Here is an 18,925-nt window from a genome sequence, read left to right on the forward strand (position 1 = left end):
TCTATAGTCCTGTCCAGTGCTAGACTTCTAATTTTTTAATTCAAAAGAGGAAACATCTCTATCTTGGAGGCTAAATTGAGCGGAAGTGAGGCTTCATGACAAAAGTGCTGCTTGAAATGCAGCTAGTGAGAAGAAAAGTGTTTCAGAAGGGGAGGAAGTGGACAAGGAATTTCAAAGGAAATGGTGTCTCAATTCTCTGGTAGTGTTATTAGCATATGGTAGCTACATTAGTTGGATTGGCATGAAGGCTAGGTAGCTAGTGAAGTTAAAATTAGACATATAGATTGAGCAGTGATTTGAACATCAGTTCAGTTCAGTTGCTCAGTCGTGTCCGACTCTTTGTGACCCCATGAATCGCAGCACGCCAGGCCTCCCTGTCCATCACCAACTCCCGGAGTTCACTCAGACTCACATCCATCAAGTCAGTGATGCCATCCAGCCATCTCATCCTCTGTCGTCCCCTTCTCCTCCTGCCCCCAATCCCTTCAAGCATCAGAGTCTCTTCCAATGAGTCAACTCTTCGCATGAGGTGGCCAAAGTACTGGAATTTCAGCTTTAGCATCATTCCTTCCAGGGAAATCCCAGGGTTGATCTCCTTCACAATGCACTGGTTGGATCTCCTTGCAGTCCAAGGGACTCTCAAGAGTCTTCTCCAACACCACAGTTCAAAAGCATCAATTCTTCGGCGCTCAGCCTTCTTCACAGTCCAACTCTCACATCCATACATGACCGCTGGAAAAACCATAGCCTTGACGAGACGGACCTTTGTTGGCAAAGTAATGTCTCCGTTTTTCAATATGCTATCTAAGTTGGTCATAAATTTCCTTCCAAGGAGTAAGCGTCTTTTAATTTAATGGCTGCAATCATCATCTGCAGTGATTTTGGAGCCCAAAAAAATAAAGTCTGACACTGTTTCCACTGTTTCCCCATCTATTTCCCATGAAGTGATGGGACCGGATGCCATTATCTTCGTTTTCTGAATGTTGAGCTTTAAGCCAACTTTTTCATTCTCCACTTTCACTTTTATCAACAGGCTTTTTACTTCCTCTTCACTTTCTGCCATAAGGGTGGTGTTATCTGCATATTTGAGGTGATTGATATTTCTCCCGGCAATCTTGATTCCAGCTTGTGCTTCTTCCAGCCCAGCGCTTCTCATGATGTACTCTGCATATAAGTTAAATAAGCAGGGTGGTAATATACAGCCTTGACATACTCCTTTTCCTATTTGGAACCAGTCTGTTGTTCCATGTCCAGTTCTAACTGTTGCTTCCTGACCTGCATATAGGTTTCTTAAGAGGCAGGTCAGGTGGCTGGGTATTCCCATCTCTTTCAGAATTTTCCACAGTTTATTGTGATCCACAGTCAAAGGCTTTGGCATAGTCAATAAAGCAGAAATAGATGTTTTTCTGGAACTCTCTTGCTTTTTCCATGATCCAGCAGATGTTGGCAATTTGATCTCTGGTTCCTCTACCTTTTCTAAAATCAGATTGAACATGTGGAAGTTCACAGTTCACATATTACTGAAGCCTGGCTTGGAGAATTTTGAGCATTACTTTACTAGCTTGTGAGATGAGTGCAATTTTTCAGTAGTTTGAGCATTCTTTGGCATTGCCTTTCTTTGGGATTGGAATGAAAACTGACCTTTTCCAGTCCTGTGGCCATTGCTGAGTTTTCCAAATTGGCTGGCATATTGAGTGCAGCACTTTCACAGCATCATCTTTCAGGATTTGAAACAGCTCAATTGGAATTCCATCACTTCCACTAGCTTTGTTCGTAGTGACGCTTTCTAAGGCCCACTTGACTTCACATTCCAGGATATATGGCTCTAGGTGGGTGATCACACCATCGTGATTATCTTGGTCATGAAGATCTTTTTTGTACAGTTTTTCTGTGTATTCCTGCCACCTCTTTTTAATATCTTCTGCTTCCGTTAGGTCCAGACCATTTCTGTCCTTTATTGAGCCCATCTTTGCATGAAATGTTCCCTTGGTATCTCTAATTTTCTTGAAGAAATCTCTAGTCTTTCCCATTCTGTTGTTTTCCTCTATTTCTTTGCATTGATCAGTGAGGAAGACTTTCTTATCTCTTCTTGCTATTCTCTGGAACTCTGCATTCAGATGCTTATATCTTTCCTTTTCTCCTTTGCTTTTCACTTCTCTTCTTTTCACAGCTATTTGTAAGGTCTCTTCAGACAGCCATTTTGCTTTTTTGCATTTCTTTCCCATGGGCATGGTCTTGATCCCTGTCTCCTGTACAATGTCATGAACCTCATTCCATAGTTCATCAGGCACTCTATCTATCAGATCTAGTCCCTTAAATCTATTTCTCACTTGCACTGTATAATCATAAGGGATTTGATTTAGGTCATACCTGAATGGTCTAGTGGTTTTCCCTACTTTCTTCAATTTCAGTCTGAATTTGGCAATAAGGAGTTCATGATCTGAGCCACAGTCAGCTCCTAGTCTTGTTTTTGTTGACTGTATAGAGCTTCTCCACCTTTAGCTGCAAAGAATATAATCAGTCTGATTTCGGTGTTGACAATCTGGTGATGTCCATGTGTAGAGTCTTCTCTTGTGTTTTTGGAAGAGGGTGTTTGCTATGACCAGTGCATTTTCTTGGCAAAACTCTATTAGTCTTTGCCCTGCTTCATTCCGCATTCCAAGGCCATATTTGCCTGTTACTCCAGGTGTTTCTTGACTTCCTACTTTTGCATTCCAGTTCCCTATAATGAAAAGGACATCTTTTTTGGGTGTTAGTTCTAGAAGGTCTTGTAGGTCTTCATGGAACCATTCAACTTCAGCTTCTTTAGCATTACTGGTTGGGGCATAGGCTTGGATTACTGTGATATTGAATGGTTTGCCTTGGGAACGAACAGAGATCATTCTGTCGTTTTTGAGATTGCATCCAAGTACTATATTTCGGACTCTCTTGTTGACCATGATGGCTACTCCATTTTTTCTAAGGGATTCCTGCCCGCAGTAGTAGATATAATGGTCATCTGAGTTAAATTCACCCATTCCAGTCCATTTTAGTTTGCTGATTCCTAGAATGTCGACGTTCACTCTTGGCATCTCTTGTTTGGCCATTTCCAATTTGCCTTTATTCATGGACCTGACATTCCAGGTTCCTATGCAATATTGCTCTTTATAGCATTGGACCTTGCTTCTGTGAGCAGTCACATCCACAACTGGGTATTGTTTTTGCTTTGGCTCTATCCCTTCATTCTTTCTGGAGTTATTTCTCCACTGATCTCCAGTAGCATATTGGGCACCTACTGACCTGGGGAGTTCCTCTCTCAGCATCCTATCATTTTGCCTTTTCATACTGTTCATGGGGTTCTCAAGGCAAGAATACTGAAGTGGTTTGCCATTCCCTTCTCCAGTGGACCACATTCTGTCAGACCTCTCCACCATGACCCGCCTATCTTGGGTGGCCTCATGGGCATGGCTTAGTTTCACTGAGTTAGACAAGGCTGTGGTAGGTAAGGCAAATATTTGATAATCAGTGGAAAGTCATTAAATAACTTTAAATGAGAGTTGAAGAAAATTCATCTTACGTGAATTAAAGAGACAATTGGAAGACAGTAGTACAAGTTGGTAGTAACAGATATCAGAACTGGATGGCAATCATGAAGATTGAGAAGTGAAAAAGGTGAGAAAGGTTTTGAAGAAAAATGTGAGACCTGCAGATGAATATGAAAAGAACTCAAGAAATAGCTATAGGTAATCAGTGTTCTGCTTATGGCCTAAGCGGGGTGTTGTAGGTTTTAAAAGTGCTTTGTATACACAGTAGAAGCAGCTTTTTAATCTGGATGGTAGGCAAAATGTTTGGAAAAGGAGAGGAATAAAAACTTGATTTCAGCTTTCAAATCTTGAATCCAAAGAAATCTAAGTGTATCCACACATTTAAAGTGAAGTAAGAAATAAAGACTTATTCATTCAATTGTATTAAAACAGATGGCCACATGAGATAAGGTGAGGGGCCATGTGTCAACTTGGTAGGCTTGCATAGCTCACATCATCTGGATCTGCCTAGATAACTCAGCTGACTTCATTGTTTCATTCTCATTCCCCTCTTTGTCATTAACAGTTTTTACTTCTTTTGGCTCATTTATCACACTGTATTGTAATTCCAGAAGGCCTAGAGTTCTTGATAGACTTTAAACACAGCTCAGAAGCATAAGGAAGTTCCTCATCTGTTCTTGTGTTCAGACAGTCAAAAAATTTGTTCTAAAAACACATTGGTATCAAATGGCAGGTAGAAGATATTTTGATGCCTGTTGTTTCTTTTAGATCAAGAATGATAGAAATACACAGGCAGAATTCAATTTAGCTATGAATGCTCAAGTCTGAGGCATCATCTGCTACTTAGGAGCATATTAGGGCCTGTCTTTCTCTCTTAGCTATTCATGTGTATCTCCAAAGGGAACTATAGAGAAGGAAGCAAAGACAGTCATCCCTACAGTGTTGCTAAATATTAAAACACAGATTTTTAACTTATGGTCCAAGAATAAAGATAAAAAGGGAAAAAATGCTTCCATTAAAAAAAATAAAGGTAGATATTTAGCACAGAACTTGAGGTAATCACATCAGATTTGGGCACTATCACCCCAAATATGACATCTCTCCTTTTCTTATTTTCCTAAGAAACTGATTTCTACTATGTTTCATTTAAAATAAGTTTATCAAATTAAACTCAGTAAATGAAACAACTGATATGACTGGAGCTTGAAATAAGCTATGTGATGATCTAATGAAATACATGATGCTAAATTGTCTTGCTTCTTATGCAAAAATTATTATTAGTCATAGTGATGCATGAATAATTAAGGACAAAATTATTTAGGTATTCAATAATATTTTTATATTTATACACCTGAATTTTTTTAGTTTATTAAAATATATCAGTCAATCAAATCAACTCTTGCCCCAATATTTTAGTTTCATTCTTTAATATATTGCTTTGTTTAATGAGTTAATCTTCTCTGATAGGATTTCTTACTTCTCTTTTTCTAATAAACAAATTTTATGGCTTCATCTGGCAGCAAATTCCTCTGATTTTGTTTTCCCTTTAACCTTTTAGTACTGTCTCCTCTCTTTTAAAAAACTTTTTATCTTTGTTATATTGTCTATATTCATTTCTCTAAATGTATACTTATGAAAGAATATATTTCATTTTAAGACTTTTTTATTTTGCTTTTAAATATCTTAGAATAGTCTTGATATTAAAAAAAGAATCACTAAAGATTACTAGGGGGATAATGTTTTTTCATTTAACCAACAAGAATTCTGACTTTTCTTTTTTTCCATTTGTGTATTAGGTGGTTGTGAATGCCCTTTTAGGAGCAATTCCATCCATCATGAATGTACTTCTGGTTTGTCTTATATTCTGGCTAATTTTCAGCATCATGGGCGTAAATTTGTTTGCTGGCAAATTCTACCACTGTGTTAACACCACAACTGGTGACATGTTTGACATCAGCGAAGTGAATAATCATTCTGATTGCCTAATACTAATAGAAAGAAATGAGACTGCTCGCTGGAAAAATGTGAAAGTAAACTTTGATAATGTAGGATTTGGGTATCTCTCTTTGCTTCAAGTTGTAAGTGAACACTCTTTTCTCTGAAATGTGTTTATTGTCTGGAATAATAACAAAGTGATGACATACAGCCTTTGTGTAGTACTAAGAAAATGTGTACATCCTTTTTTCTAATTTTGATTTATTAGTACAAGCTTAGGAGCCCAGATGGGTGGAAGTGTCAGTATATTTAAACAGTGAAGACATAGTTGATAGTGGCCAGGTATTTCAGTTATTCTCCTATGATTCTCTCTTCCCATATGAACAAGTTGATGACTAAATCAACAAATCTGGTAATATTTTCCTATTGCAATTGGAAAGCTTGTTCCACTGATGGATCACCCCCTCCCCTCAAACACACACCCTAAACACACCTGACTGGATTATAACAAATTGGTGAGAATTAATTGCTACTGAGTTATGTTATTTGGATTGAAGATTGTGGAATGATATTTAGGCTTTAGGATTAGATCCTCATAGTGAAATGGAATAATACCAGTTAGCACTCAGAAACAGAAATGAAACACAAGCAGCTGTTATCCCATCGCAAATGGCCTTTAGTACAATTATAGAAGTCTTTTTTTCCTCTAAATATTAATGTTTTCACTACTGGGTCTCTAAGACTGAAAAACCATTCACAATATATAAAAACATAAAAGATGGTGGCCTCTTGAACATTTTCATTTGATGCAGCTTCTGACCGCAACTGCATCACAAAGCAGTGGATAAAAAGAGTCCAGAGTATTTGAAAAACATTGTAAAATACTGCTCTATTTTGGCCACTGAAAACTCATATTTAAAAAAAAAAACTACATAAATTTGTTCCTATGGTTCTATAGTCCTTAGGGTAGAAATCTATTTTATTTCATGAGGGTTGTGTTTCCAACTGTTCAACCAGGAGATTAAGCAAGCAAACAAACTTGCACTGATCAAAATTCTCCTGCATCTCTTTCAGAGTACTATGGTTCTTTTGCAAGTTCTTTCTACCTTCTTGTTAGAAATTCTTACTTCTCTTGTAGTTGTTTCTGATTTACTCTAAATGTTCATGGAATTGAAATAGAGATTTTTAAAATTTGGACAAGTATGATTTCTTTGAATATTATAGTAGACACATGATGTTATTTCCTTGGCCACTTACCCTAACCCTTAACTGATAACCACACTTGTAAATATCACTAATGTATGTCACTTCCTCCATAAAATTGAGAAAGAAAAATTGAAAATTTCAAGCAATCCCTTAAAATGCTAGGGTAAAGATGCTGTACAAAGCCAGTACATAAATTCTGCTACCAAAGTACTGATTTACACTTGGCTATATATAGAATCATCTCTCTGTTGGTTAGCAATTCATTGAAATGGTCCTTTGAATCACCTTTTACTGCTTTTGTACCTAGTATGTAATGAACTTGTTCTGTCATTGACCTCAGCCATTGACACATTCAAAATTTCCCTCTTTGATAGACAAATAAGTTCTATTTTCTAGCTAAGAGTCTTTACTTTTTCTTCATTGCCATCACAAGCACCCATACTTGACTTACTTCCCATAACATCTACCACTTCATAAGCATTAGTGTTACAAAAACAAAGACGTGTTAAGATACAGATGCTAAAAGCTTTTTGCTAGACTTTCTGACTAAGGAATAATCCTCTCAGGTCCATAGTGTTCACAAGTATCAAGTTACTATAAATTATTACACTTGGAATACCAAGTGTCTACTGTACTACTCTCACTTTTCTTACCCAAATTAACTCACTCTCATCAAAAATTGCAGAAAAGAAAGTGGAAGATAGGATTATTTCTGATGTTACACTTCAAAATTCTTAAAATGTTAGCTGCAACTGACTTTTTGGCTACCTGTATGATCTTTAGAGTGTTACAACCGAGAAATCGCAAGCTTTCAGTCACTTGGCTCACCTTGTATACAGAGTTCAGCGGATGACCATCAGGTCTGAGATGTAGCTGTTTTGCTACTATGAAGTTTGCCAAATGTGTTGGCATTTGTTAAGACTTTCTAAAAGTATTCCGCCAAATCTTGATAGCACTTTAAACTGCATGATTCCATTAACTAAAGAACTGAAAAGTATTTGTCAGTTGGTTGTCAAGCAGGAGGATATATCAGAGGACCATTTCTAGACCATTATATGGTCTAGAAATGAAGAGACTTGCTGAGATATTGTTGGTCCAAAATCCATGTAAAATTTGTTTTGAGATGTCTTTTTAAAATGTTCCTTTTAAAGAAATGTATCAGTAAGGATATTTATTGAATATCAGGTCTGAATTACTTTTACCCCAAAATAAAACATGCATGTCCTTTTTAATAGGCCACATTTAAGGGATGGATGGATATAATGTATGCAGCAGTTGATTCCAGAAATGTAAGTATTCTTTACATTCTAAGTCTTTTCACAATACTGATTAGACACTAAAAATAATTTAACAGAGCATAGCAGCTACATGGAATGATTTTACAATGATTTTTTTAAAAGAAAAAGTATGATTCAGTACTCAAGTATAGCAGTAGTATGCACGCACATAGCAGTATTTATCTGAAATCTTACTAGGATATATCAAAACAGAAGCGCAACTAAAGTAACACAGTCATATGTTTAACAACTAACAAATATCCTTCTATTGACTATTTTTCTATTTTGTTTCCTTTCAATCTATCAACTACATACTCATTAATAATTTTGGGGTGATAAAACAAATGTGAAGAAATATATGATTGCCATGGATAGTTTACCCTCCATATTGGACAAGTTAAGGAAGTTGTCTAGGCAGTGTAAGATTTCTGTAACAGCCACTTTAAAATCCATTCCTTTATGTGATGATACACTGTGCTCCGTCACTTCAGTCATGTCTGACTCTTTGTGACCCTCTGGACTGTAGCCCACCAGGCTCCTCTGTCCATGGGATTCTCCAGGCAAGAATACTGGAGTGGTTGCCCTTCTCTTCTCCAGGGGATCTTCCTGACCCAGGAAATGAACCTGGGTCTCCTGTGTTGTAGGCAGATTCTTTACCACTGAGCCATCTGGGGCACGCCCTTTATATGATCCATAAATTTACTGGAGCCTTTACAGATACTGTTATCACTTCTATGATCAACAGTTTCCTTTAAGTTTCTATCACCTAAGACCTACTTTTTTCATTTCTCCTACTACAGCCTTTTTTAGACTTCAAGAAGAATTAAAATCCATGCTCATTCCAAATCTGCTCTTCAAATTTTGTACAATTTAGTATTTTCTCTCTGTCTTTCCATTCTTAGGTCCCATCTGTTTAGCCTATAATCATGATGGATGACTTTTGCCCCTTAATCTTTAAACTGACCTAAGAGGCTCCCTTTTATCTTTCTTGATATACATTTTCCATAAATGATTCTAGTTTTGTGTTGAGTACTTTCCTGATATCCTCCAGAGTTATTTTACTTTGTTATTATTTTGTTTTGTGTGTTTGGCTGGTTTTTAACTCTAATATCTTTTAGGAGGATATGAACATATTAGGGCACTGTCTGCCTTATAGTGACTCCTTTATGTCTTTATTACACACTAAGTAAAAGCTCAAATGCTTATTTCTCATGTGTACACTCTAGAGATTAAATAACTGGTTGAGGATTTAGCAGATGGCATGTCCAGTTGGATGCTAAGTCCCCTTTAGTTGGATCTGACTCTTCACAATCCTATGGACTGTAGCCCACCAGGCTTCTCTGTCCATGGGATTTTCCAGGCAAGAGTACTGGAGTGGGTTGCCATGCCCTCTTCCAGCAGATCTTCCCAACCCAGGGATCGAAACCAAGTCTTTAACGTCTCCTGCATTGGCAAGCAGGTTCCTTACCACTAGTGACAGTTTAATGTCTACTTAATCTGAAAAATTCAGTGACTGTTACACTGTTATAGGCAGGGTCAAACATCTAAATAAATAAATAACTCAATTCTTGTTTACTAAATAAATCCACACATCAGGAATGATTATTTCTAAACATAATCTACACATATTTACTGACATAAAATGTTTTCACTAGTAATTTTTAAATTATCAAAATGCAGTATGTTAAAAATTGCCAAATTTAGTATACTACTGTCCAAGGCAAGATATTGGTTGTATTTGTAGTTAGAAAAAAAAATTTTCTAAATCATTTTATGGTATTTTTTACATAACACCTCACTTTTCACTTAAAAAATTATCCTAAAGGCTAATTTCAGAGATTATTTTTAGAAGTAGCTGATTTAGAGGAAATAAAAGTACTGCTTAAGTATTACTAAAAATTTTCTTATCTATTCTTGTGAAAAAGCAACAATGACTTCCGGCATCAAATGTATTATAATGTCTTAAAAAATATTCTCCTTTGGTAGGTGGAACTCCAGCCTAAGTATGAGGAAAGTCTATACATGTATCTTTACTTTGTTATTTTCATCATCTTTGGGTCCTTCTTTACCTTGAACCTGTTTATTGGTGTCATCATAGATAATTTCAACCAGCAGAAAAAGAAGATAAGTATTTCTAATATTTTCTCTCCCACCAAGATAATAAATCATTTAGAGGGCTTTCAATACCAAATGAGTATTTTAGCTCAGATACCAAAAGGGGTGATATATTACAATCTATTTTTTGCATGCATCCTCTCTGCCATTCACTGCCCATGTCTTTGCCAAGAATGACTGTTCCATATTTCTGTGCCTAGGCTCACAAAATCTCCTCTTTAAATAAAAACAAACAAATAAATTTCAGGGACCACATTTTCTCTTAAAAAAAAAAAAAAAACTAAAAAAGAACTGGAAGAGAACACAGACACACAGACATATACCTCTTTCCCAGACTCAGCTTATTGTTTATCCCTATGACATCTCCCCTTAAAATATATTGTCCAACAAAAACCTTTAGAATGCAACAAATTATACATGAGATGGAAGCTTCTTCTGGTGCTTCTTTTCACACTTTAAAATTCTTTATTGGCTCCTTTTATATATTCCCACTTCATTCTCCGTGATATTAATTATAAGCTATCAGTTCTAGCTTTGAATTGAAAGTTCTTTATTAATTAGTATCATTTATAAAGCCCACTTATTATCTAATTATATATGTACATTATCATAAAATTGAAAGTAAAGAAATATCTTTACTCAGGAATAACCACTATTCATATTTTATGTTTTGCTGTATAAACTTTTTATATACACATTCTTATTACTGAAATTATTTTATCTATAAATTATTTTTGACAACATATACATTTCCCTTTTTAATCATTTATATATACATTTTCATAATTTACTTAACCATTTCCAAGTAGACTGATGATATAGTTTATTTTTAACCTTTAAGGATTAAGTAGTGCCTGGTCTAAACTCTTTGTGCCAAAAAAACTGGAGACTTTAACGATTTCTTTAAGGTAGATTCCCAGATAAAGTGTTTTGCTTTCCTACTCATACTACCAATAACAGCATATGGCTCTGCTTAGGTCACCACTGATACACTAGCATCAAACATTCTCTCTGTTTTTTGATACTTGTTATTTGATATATGAAAATTGTATTTAATTTTCATTTTCATGTCTTTTATTATTAGTAGGTTCAAATATGTTTTCAAGGGGTTTTTTTTGCCATTTGTATTTCTTCCTTCAGGTACTGATCCTTCATCTCATTTGTTCAGTCTGTTTTCCTATTATATAATTGCTTTCATTGTATGAGACTCTTTCACTATAGGACATGCCCTCCTTTGTTATTACTAATATTACTCTGTCATCATTATCAAGCTATTTCATTTCACTTATTAGCCTGAATTCCAGTTGTCTGTAACTACTGGCCTGTCACATAACTGCCAAACTTATGACTTTGACTTTTCCCCCAACTCTTCTACCAACTTCCCCAGTTTCCTTTCTAGCCTTTTGCTCAATTCTTGGCAGAGTGACAGTGGCTTTTTATGAGTATTTCTAAACCATCATGCAATATACCTACTTTAACTCTTTGCTACATATGAATAAGAAAATCCTTGTCTGAAAATTCTGAAAGACAGTATGTCTAATGTAAGGAACCAAGTATTTAGTGACTCAGTGAACCAAACAGTACTACTTCCTGAGTTTACAGTCTTGGGTAAAATACTTAACCTCTCAGTTTGTGGGATTGTTTTCCTCCATAAAATAATAATAAAAATCATAAAGTCAATTTTGGATGATTGAAATAAACAAGATTATAGTATCTAAAACTAGTTTTAATTTTTCAATTTAAAATCCTAGGCAAATAATGCTAATTGGTTGAATTTTGTGTTTCCTTTTTTAATGGTCCCTTTTCTAAGTCTAATATTGAAAGAAGGAAGGTACACAGTTTTAACCAGTTTTTATTTTTCTTTTCTATACTTTGGAGGTCAAGACATCTTTATGACAGAAGAACAGAAGAAATACTATAATGCAATGAAAAAATTAGGATCAAAAAAGCCACAGAAGCCTATACCTCGACCAGGAGTAAGAAATACCAAATGATATGGGGGGAAATGTACAAAAACAAAAATTTGCCTGGTTTTTCTCACAGAAGAGATAGCAGCTAACATTTCTAGTAGCAAAGATTTCTCCCACTTTTAGAGCATCACTAATTCATACATTTTATGGTAATGGTAAAATAATTCTTTACAGGAAGAGGCCAAAAGGAAAAAGAGGAAACAGAAAATGTACCTTTATTGTCAAGTCAATTAGAATTATACAGCTAGAACTGAAATGAAAAGGCAAAAGACACATAGGCAGTGTTATGTGCACAAGAAATTTGATCATGTAACTCAAGAGTAGTTTCTGAGTAATGTATATAAAGGAGTAAATCTTTGATAGGGTTCAGAAACAGTTTCCTGATAAACAAGTTGATAAACTGTTAAGTGAAATAATACCTTACTTCCATTTTATTTTTCATTAGAGGTACCAAGTATTTTGGAGATGAAAAGACTTCTAGTATCTAATATTCATATATATGGCTATAAAGTTAGAAATTACTAATGTCTACAGAAGTCAGAGCCAATAAGTACAATTCATGATGATAAGAAACAGGTATCATGTTTCCATGATAACCAGTGAAACAACTGCTATGAAATAGAGCCTTATCCCACACTGTGTTGATTTTTATGATGATGACATGTGAGGTTAAAGCAACTCCTGGGGTGTACTGAGGAATAAAATGTTAATGAACATTCATATTCATATTGTGCTAGCCCACACTTGCTTTCTTGAGAATGATGAAAAACATACGCTGTCCTCTGTAAAGGCTTAACACTGAAAGTAGAAATAAGTTAATTATGTGTAGGAAAAATGTAAGACAGAAGATATCCTCAAAGTTCCTCAGTGGCCTAGGGAAGTGGGTCAGACAATGAAAGTGAAGTGAAAGTGAAAGTCCCTCCATCATGTCTGATTCTTTGCAACCCCATGGACTATACAGTCCATTGAATTCTCTAAGCAAGAATACTGGAGTGGGTAGCCTTTCCCTTCTTCAGGGGATCTTCCCAACCCCAGGGATCAAACCCAGGTATCCCACATTGCAGGTGGATTCTTTATCAGCTGAGCCACAAGGGAAGCCCAAGTGGGTCAGACAATGGCCTGCAGTGAATGTCAGCAGCAAAATCACAGATCAGTGAAAAGCGCCATGAATTTTTGACATCAAAGCAAAAGGAATGTCTTCCGGTTTGATTATCCGTGTGTAGACAGCATTCTGTGTGTGACGCTATCAGCAAAGACTGTTTGGTGGAAGAACATCAATATTGCCACACAGGGACTTTAAACACATAATGTTGGGAATCCCAAGTTCCCTATAACAATTTTTTGAGAACAAGTCTAATGGATTGTTAATAGATATTATATTTTGAAACTGCTGTATGGTCCAACTAATCATGGGAAATTCTACTAAAACAAAATTAAGCAGATTTCTTAACCTCTCCTAATCTTAATACATTCTCATGCATTTTGGGCCTCTCAGAGTAGTGTATAATAGTATGCAGTGTTTCTTATCAGAAGTCCCTTTTTGACAAGAGATTGTTATTCTGTGGAATATATTTTGGTAAATAGTAATTTGGATAACTAAATTTAAAAACTTAAATGTGATACAAACCACCTTTCACGAAATTCAGAACCAGTGGTTCTTAGGTACAATCCTAGACAGTCAGTACAGAAACTACTTACACAGAAGTTCATGTCTAGACGGAAACTCCTCTGTCACTAAAAACTTTTCTGTTTCTCTACAGAACAAATTCCAAGGAATGGTCTTTGATTTTGTCACCAGGCAAGTTTTTGACATCAGCATCATGATTCTTATCTGTCTCAACATGGTCACCATGATGGTGGAGACGGACGACCAGAGTGACTATGTGACTAGCATTTTGTCACGCATCAACTTGGTGTTCATTGTGCTGTTCACTGGAGAGTGTGTGCTGAAGCTCATCTCCCTCCGCCATTACTATTTTACCATAGGCTGGAATATCTTTGATTTTGTGGTGGTCATTCTCTCCATAGTAGGTAAGAAGTATTTCAAGACTTTTAGCTCAATAAAAGTAAAAGAGTGATCACATTTAATTTAGAAGTCATCTGATCACTGAGAGAAAACCACTGTGAAAGTCTGATGTTTTTCATTCAGATGTGTTTGTCTTTCTTACAAAATTTAGCTCCTGCTATACATTGAGTATTGTATCCTGTTCTATCCATTTTAGACTAGGTGTATTATTTGTCAATATAGTAAGGTCTCATTCATTTGAACTGCTGCTTCTGCTAAGTCGCTTCAGTTGTGTCCGACCCTGTGCGACCCCATAGATGGCAGCCCACCAGGCTCCCCCATCCCTGGGATTCTCCAGGCAAGAACATCGGACTGGGTTGCCATTTCCTTCTCCAGTGCAGGAAAGTGAAAAGTGAAAGTGAAGTCGCTCAGTCGTGTCCGACCCTCAGCAACCCCATGGACTGCAGCCTTCCAGGCTCCTCCATCCATGGGATTTTCTAGGCAAGAGTACTGGAGTGGGTTGCCATTGCCTTCTCCGTAATTTGAACTAGAAATGTGCTATTAACTAAATGTGCTATTAAGATTGAAATGTCTTTGACATGTTGAGGTTGAATAGCCTATACAATATGTAAATGACTCTTGAAAAAAGGGCTAGAAATTTAGTCTGGTACTCAAGAGAGACAGTACATCAGAGACATAGAGTCATTGGCATATAGGTAAGAGTGGAAGCTGGTACTAATAAGGAAGAGTAAAAGTGAAAGAGTAAAGCTAAGAACAAAATGTCAGTGAAAATGGTAGGTTCTTTAATGCAGAGTATCAGAGACTTTCTAGATTACCTTGAAATGTATAATAATGATGCACAAAAGTGATTTGGCATGGAACATCATTTCACCAGTCATATACTTCAAAGCCTGGAATGGCAAAGGTCACATGAGCAATAACTCATCTAATTGAAGATACAGCTCCAGCTGCAGTGGAGTGAAGAGGTCTGTCTGTGGGCCTGAAGTATCAATTTTTTTCCTAAAGCAGATGATATGATTGAGTAAATATTTTACCATCCAATATGGGGCACCTCTGTTGGGCAGATTTTTATGCCATTCTCCCCTCTGAAAAAGTTGATCTTTTATCCAACTTATATGTTGTATGTACCCTTTGATTCCCACAGTCTTCTGTGGTGTAACTAGTTGTGGATAGGGTACTTAGTTGTATTCACCTCTCTTTCTTTCTCTGTCTCTCTTTCCCTCTCTCATACACACACAAACATGCTTCAGTTCAGTTCAGTTTAGTCGCTCAGTCGTGTCCGACTCTTTGCGACCCCATGAATCACAGCACGCCAGGCCTCCCTGTCCATCACCAACTCCTGGAGTTCACTCAGACTCACATTCATTGAGTCAGTGATGCCATCCAGCCATCTCATTCTCTGGCGTCCCCTTCTTCTCCTGCCCCTAATCCCTCCCAGCATCAAAGTCTTTTCCAATGAGTCAACTCTTCGCATGAGGTGGCCAAAGTACTGAAGTTTCAGCTTTAGCATCATTCCTTCCAAAGAAATCCCAGGGCTGATCTCCTTCAGAATGGACTGGTTGGATCTCCTTGCAGTCCAAGGGACTCTCAAGAGTCTTCTCCAACACCACAGTTCAAAAGCATCAATTCTTCAGCACTCAGCCTTCTTCACAGTCCAACTCTCACATCCATACATGCTTACTTCCTTACAAAATGAGATATTGTAATTCAAAGATACTTGGTTTCTTGAGCTCCTCTTCAGCTCATTCATTATTTCACTATTTCGAAGGTAAATGGAGAAAGAAGCTTTACATAAGAGGGCTAAGACACAGATGTAGGAAACCAGAAAAAGCATCAGCTTAAATCCTTTTAGAAATGCACCAGAGCATATATAAATATATACATCTATATATGAATATTATAGTGGAAGCTTAGGAAAGTGTCATGTTCATGGAGAGATGAAAATAGCATTCAAAACTACAGATAGGTTTATATGGGGAAGGACTGAATACAGGTTATATGATTTAGTGTTTCAGAAAAAAATCATTGTGTTCACTGTATTTTTATAAACGTTTACATATACTGTCAGCTACTGCTGTTCAGACAGACTTGAATTTTTCACTTGTTTTTTTAGATTCAGCCTTTGGATTTTCTGTAAGCTAAAACTAGTTTATAAATACCCCTCAAAGATAAAATGTACTATAAAGTCCTTATTGAATTGAATACTATCTTAGTCACCTTGGGGTTTCCCAGGTGGTACAGTGGTAAAGAATCCTCCTGCCAATGCAGGAGATGCAAGAAATGTAGGTTTAATCCCTGGGTTGGGAAGACCCTGTGGAGGAGGAAATGGCAACCCACTCCAGTATTCTTGCCTGGAGAATCCCATAGACAGAGAACCCTGGCATGTCACAGTCCATGGGGTTGCAAAGAGCTGGACATGACGGAGTGACTAACACTTGCACGACACTTTTGAACTGAATTTTAGTACTCTGAAATTTACCTATGAGCCTTAACAAAATTCCAGTATTAATTTAGTGGATAACTTCTTCACTGGTTGGTACCCTCATCTTTTTTGTCCATAGGTATGTTTCTGGCTGAGCTGATAGAGAAATATTTTGTGTCCCCTACCTTGTTCCGAGTGATCCGTCTTGCCAGGATTGGCCGAATCCTGCGTCTGATCAAAGGGGCCAAGGGGATCCGAACACTGCTCTTTGCTTTGATGATGTCCCTTCCTGCGCTGTTTAACATCGGCCTCCTGCTCTTCCTGGTCATGTTCATCTATGCCATCTTTGGAATGTCCAACTTTGCCTATGTTAAGAGGGAGGTTGGAATTGATGACATGTTCAACTTTGAGACCTTCGGCAACAGCATGATCTGCCTGTTCCAGATTACCACCTCTGCTGGCTGGGATGGGTTGTTAGCACCTATCCTCAACAGTAAACCACCCGATTGTGACCCTAATAAAGTTAACCCTGGCAGCTCAGTTAAAGGAGACTGTGGAAACCCGTCTGTTGGGATTTTCTTCTTTGTCAGTTACATCATCATATCATTTCTGGTCGTGGTGAACATGTACATTGCTGTCATCCTGGAGAACTTCAGTGTTGCTACTGAAGAAAGTGCAGAGCCCCTGAGTGAGGACGACTTTGAGATGTTCTACGAGGTTTGGGAGAAGTTTGATCCCGACGCCACCCAGTTCATGGAATTTGAAAAGCTATCTCAGTTTGCAGCTGCTCTTGAACCACCACTCAATTTACCACAACCGAACAAACTCCAGCTCATTGCCATGGATTTGCCCATGGTAAGTGGTGATCGAATCCACTGTCTTGACATCTTATTTGCTTTTACGAAGCGGGTTCTTGGGGAGAGTGGAGAGATGGATGCCCTTCGAATACAGATGGAAGAGAGATTCATGGCCTCCAACCCATCGAAGGTCTCCTATCAGCCAATAACGACAACTTTAAAGCGAAAACAAGAGGAAGTGTCTGCTGTTATTATTCAGCGTGCCTACAGGCGCCACCTTTTAAAGCGAACTGTAAAACAGGCATCATTTACGTACAACAAAAATAAAATCAAAGGTGGGGCTAATCTTCTTGCAAAAGAAGACATGATAATTGACAGAATAAATGAAAACTCAATTACAGAAAAAACTGATCTGACCATGTCCACAGCAGCTTGTCCACCCTCCTATGATCGGGTAACAAAACCAATTGTGGAAAAGCACGAGCAAGAAGGCAAAGATGAAAAAGCCAAAGGGAAATAAACACAAATAAATAAAAATTACTGGGTGACAAATTGTTTACAGCCTGTGAAGGTGATGTATTTTTGTCAACAGGACTCCTTTAGGAGGTCAATGCCAAACTGACTGTTTTTACACAAATTTACTTAAGGTCAGTGCCTACAATCAGACAGTGACCCCTTGTCGGAAAACTGTGACTGTGTAAAAGGGAGATGACCTTGACGGGAGGTTACTGTTCTCACTACCAGCTGACACTGCTGAAGACAAGAGACAAAATGGCTATGTGGACTGTAGGGACCAGTTCAAAGGGGTGCAAACCTATAATCCGGGGGTTGTTTAACATGAAAACACTGTAGTGTAGTAACTGTATCCACTCTTTGCATTTCGACTGCCACATTTGTCACGTTTTTACAAAATCTGTTAGTGGATTCATCTTTTTTTTAGTCCATATGTTGTTTATTATATGTGACTATTTTTGTAAATGGGGTTTCTGTTGGGAAATAGATTAAAGGACCTCTTTAACAGGTATGCCACCGGGGGTTATGGCAATCACATGGCCCTCCCATCTGCACAAAGACATGGTTTGCATGAGGGCATGCAACACTTAGAGATCATGCATGAAAAAAGTCATGAGGAACACAATGAGCTCTTAAATTCCATCTATGTTTCTGGGAGGGGTAATTAGGTGATAATTGGAGGTGCTTTGCTGATCTTGTTTTGTCAAGTCCAACCCCTAGACCAAGTATGTCATTTTAGGGGGATAGCCCATTAAATCTTAGCAGGTGCAAACTTCACTCAAATGTCAGGAATCGTAAGTGTTACATTTCTGTTTATTGTATTTAAAAAATACTGAATAATGAGTATTGCTTCTCCCTTAAAGACGGAATTGACCAAAAGAACCCTTTATAAATTTCTGCTTAATCCTGCACTTTGTTTAGCCATCTTCAGCTCAGTAAGGTTGACAATGTATATGTTAATGAAATGCTATTTATTATGTAAATAGTCATTTTACCCTGTGGTGCACGTTTGAGCAAACAAATAATGACCTAAGCACAGTATTTATTGCATCAAATATGTACCACAAGAAATGTAGAGTGCAAGCTTTACACAGGTAATATAATGTATTCTGTACCATTATAGATAGTTTGGATGCTATG

The 18,925-nt window shown here is 37.2% G+C and overlaps 1 protein-coding gene across 1 annotated transcript in view; it reads left to right on the forward strand.

The window, feature by feature from the left end:
* The window catches only part of SCN1A (sodium voltage-gated channel alpha subunit 1), a 92,677-nt gene extending 74,885 nt beyond the window's left edge, over nucleotides 1-17,792 (forward strand). The window contains exons 21-26 of the mRNA XM_052664148.1: nucleotides 5,321-5,602; nucleotides 7,901-7,954; nucleotides 9,929-10,066; nucleotides 11,929-12,033; nucleotides 13,788-14,058; nucleotides 16,615-17,792. Coding sequence (XP_052520108.1) covers nucleotides 5,321-5,602; nucleotides 7,901-7,954; nucleotides 9,929-10,066; nucleotides 11,929-12,033; nucleotides 13,788-14,058; nucleotides 16,615-17,792 — 2,028 coding nt within the window. The remainder of the gene's footprint in view (nucleotides 1-5,320; nucleotides 5,603-7,900; nucleotides 7,955-9,928; nucleotides 10,067-11,928; nucleotides 12,034-13,787; nucleotides 14,059-16,614) is intronic.
* The last annotated feature ends 1,133 nt before the right edge of the window (nucleotides 17,793-18,925 follow it).

The sequence above is a fragment of the Budorcas taxicolor genome, chromosome 2 (genome assembly GCF_023091745.1).
Source record: "Budorcas taxicolor isolate Tak-1 chromosome 2, Takin1.1, whole genome shotgun sequence".
Classification (NCBI taxonomy): domain Eukaryota; kingdom Metazoa; phylum Chordata; class Mammalia; order Artiodactyla; family Bovidae; genus Budorcas; species Budorcas taxicolor.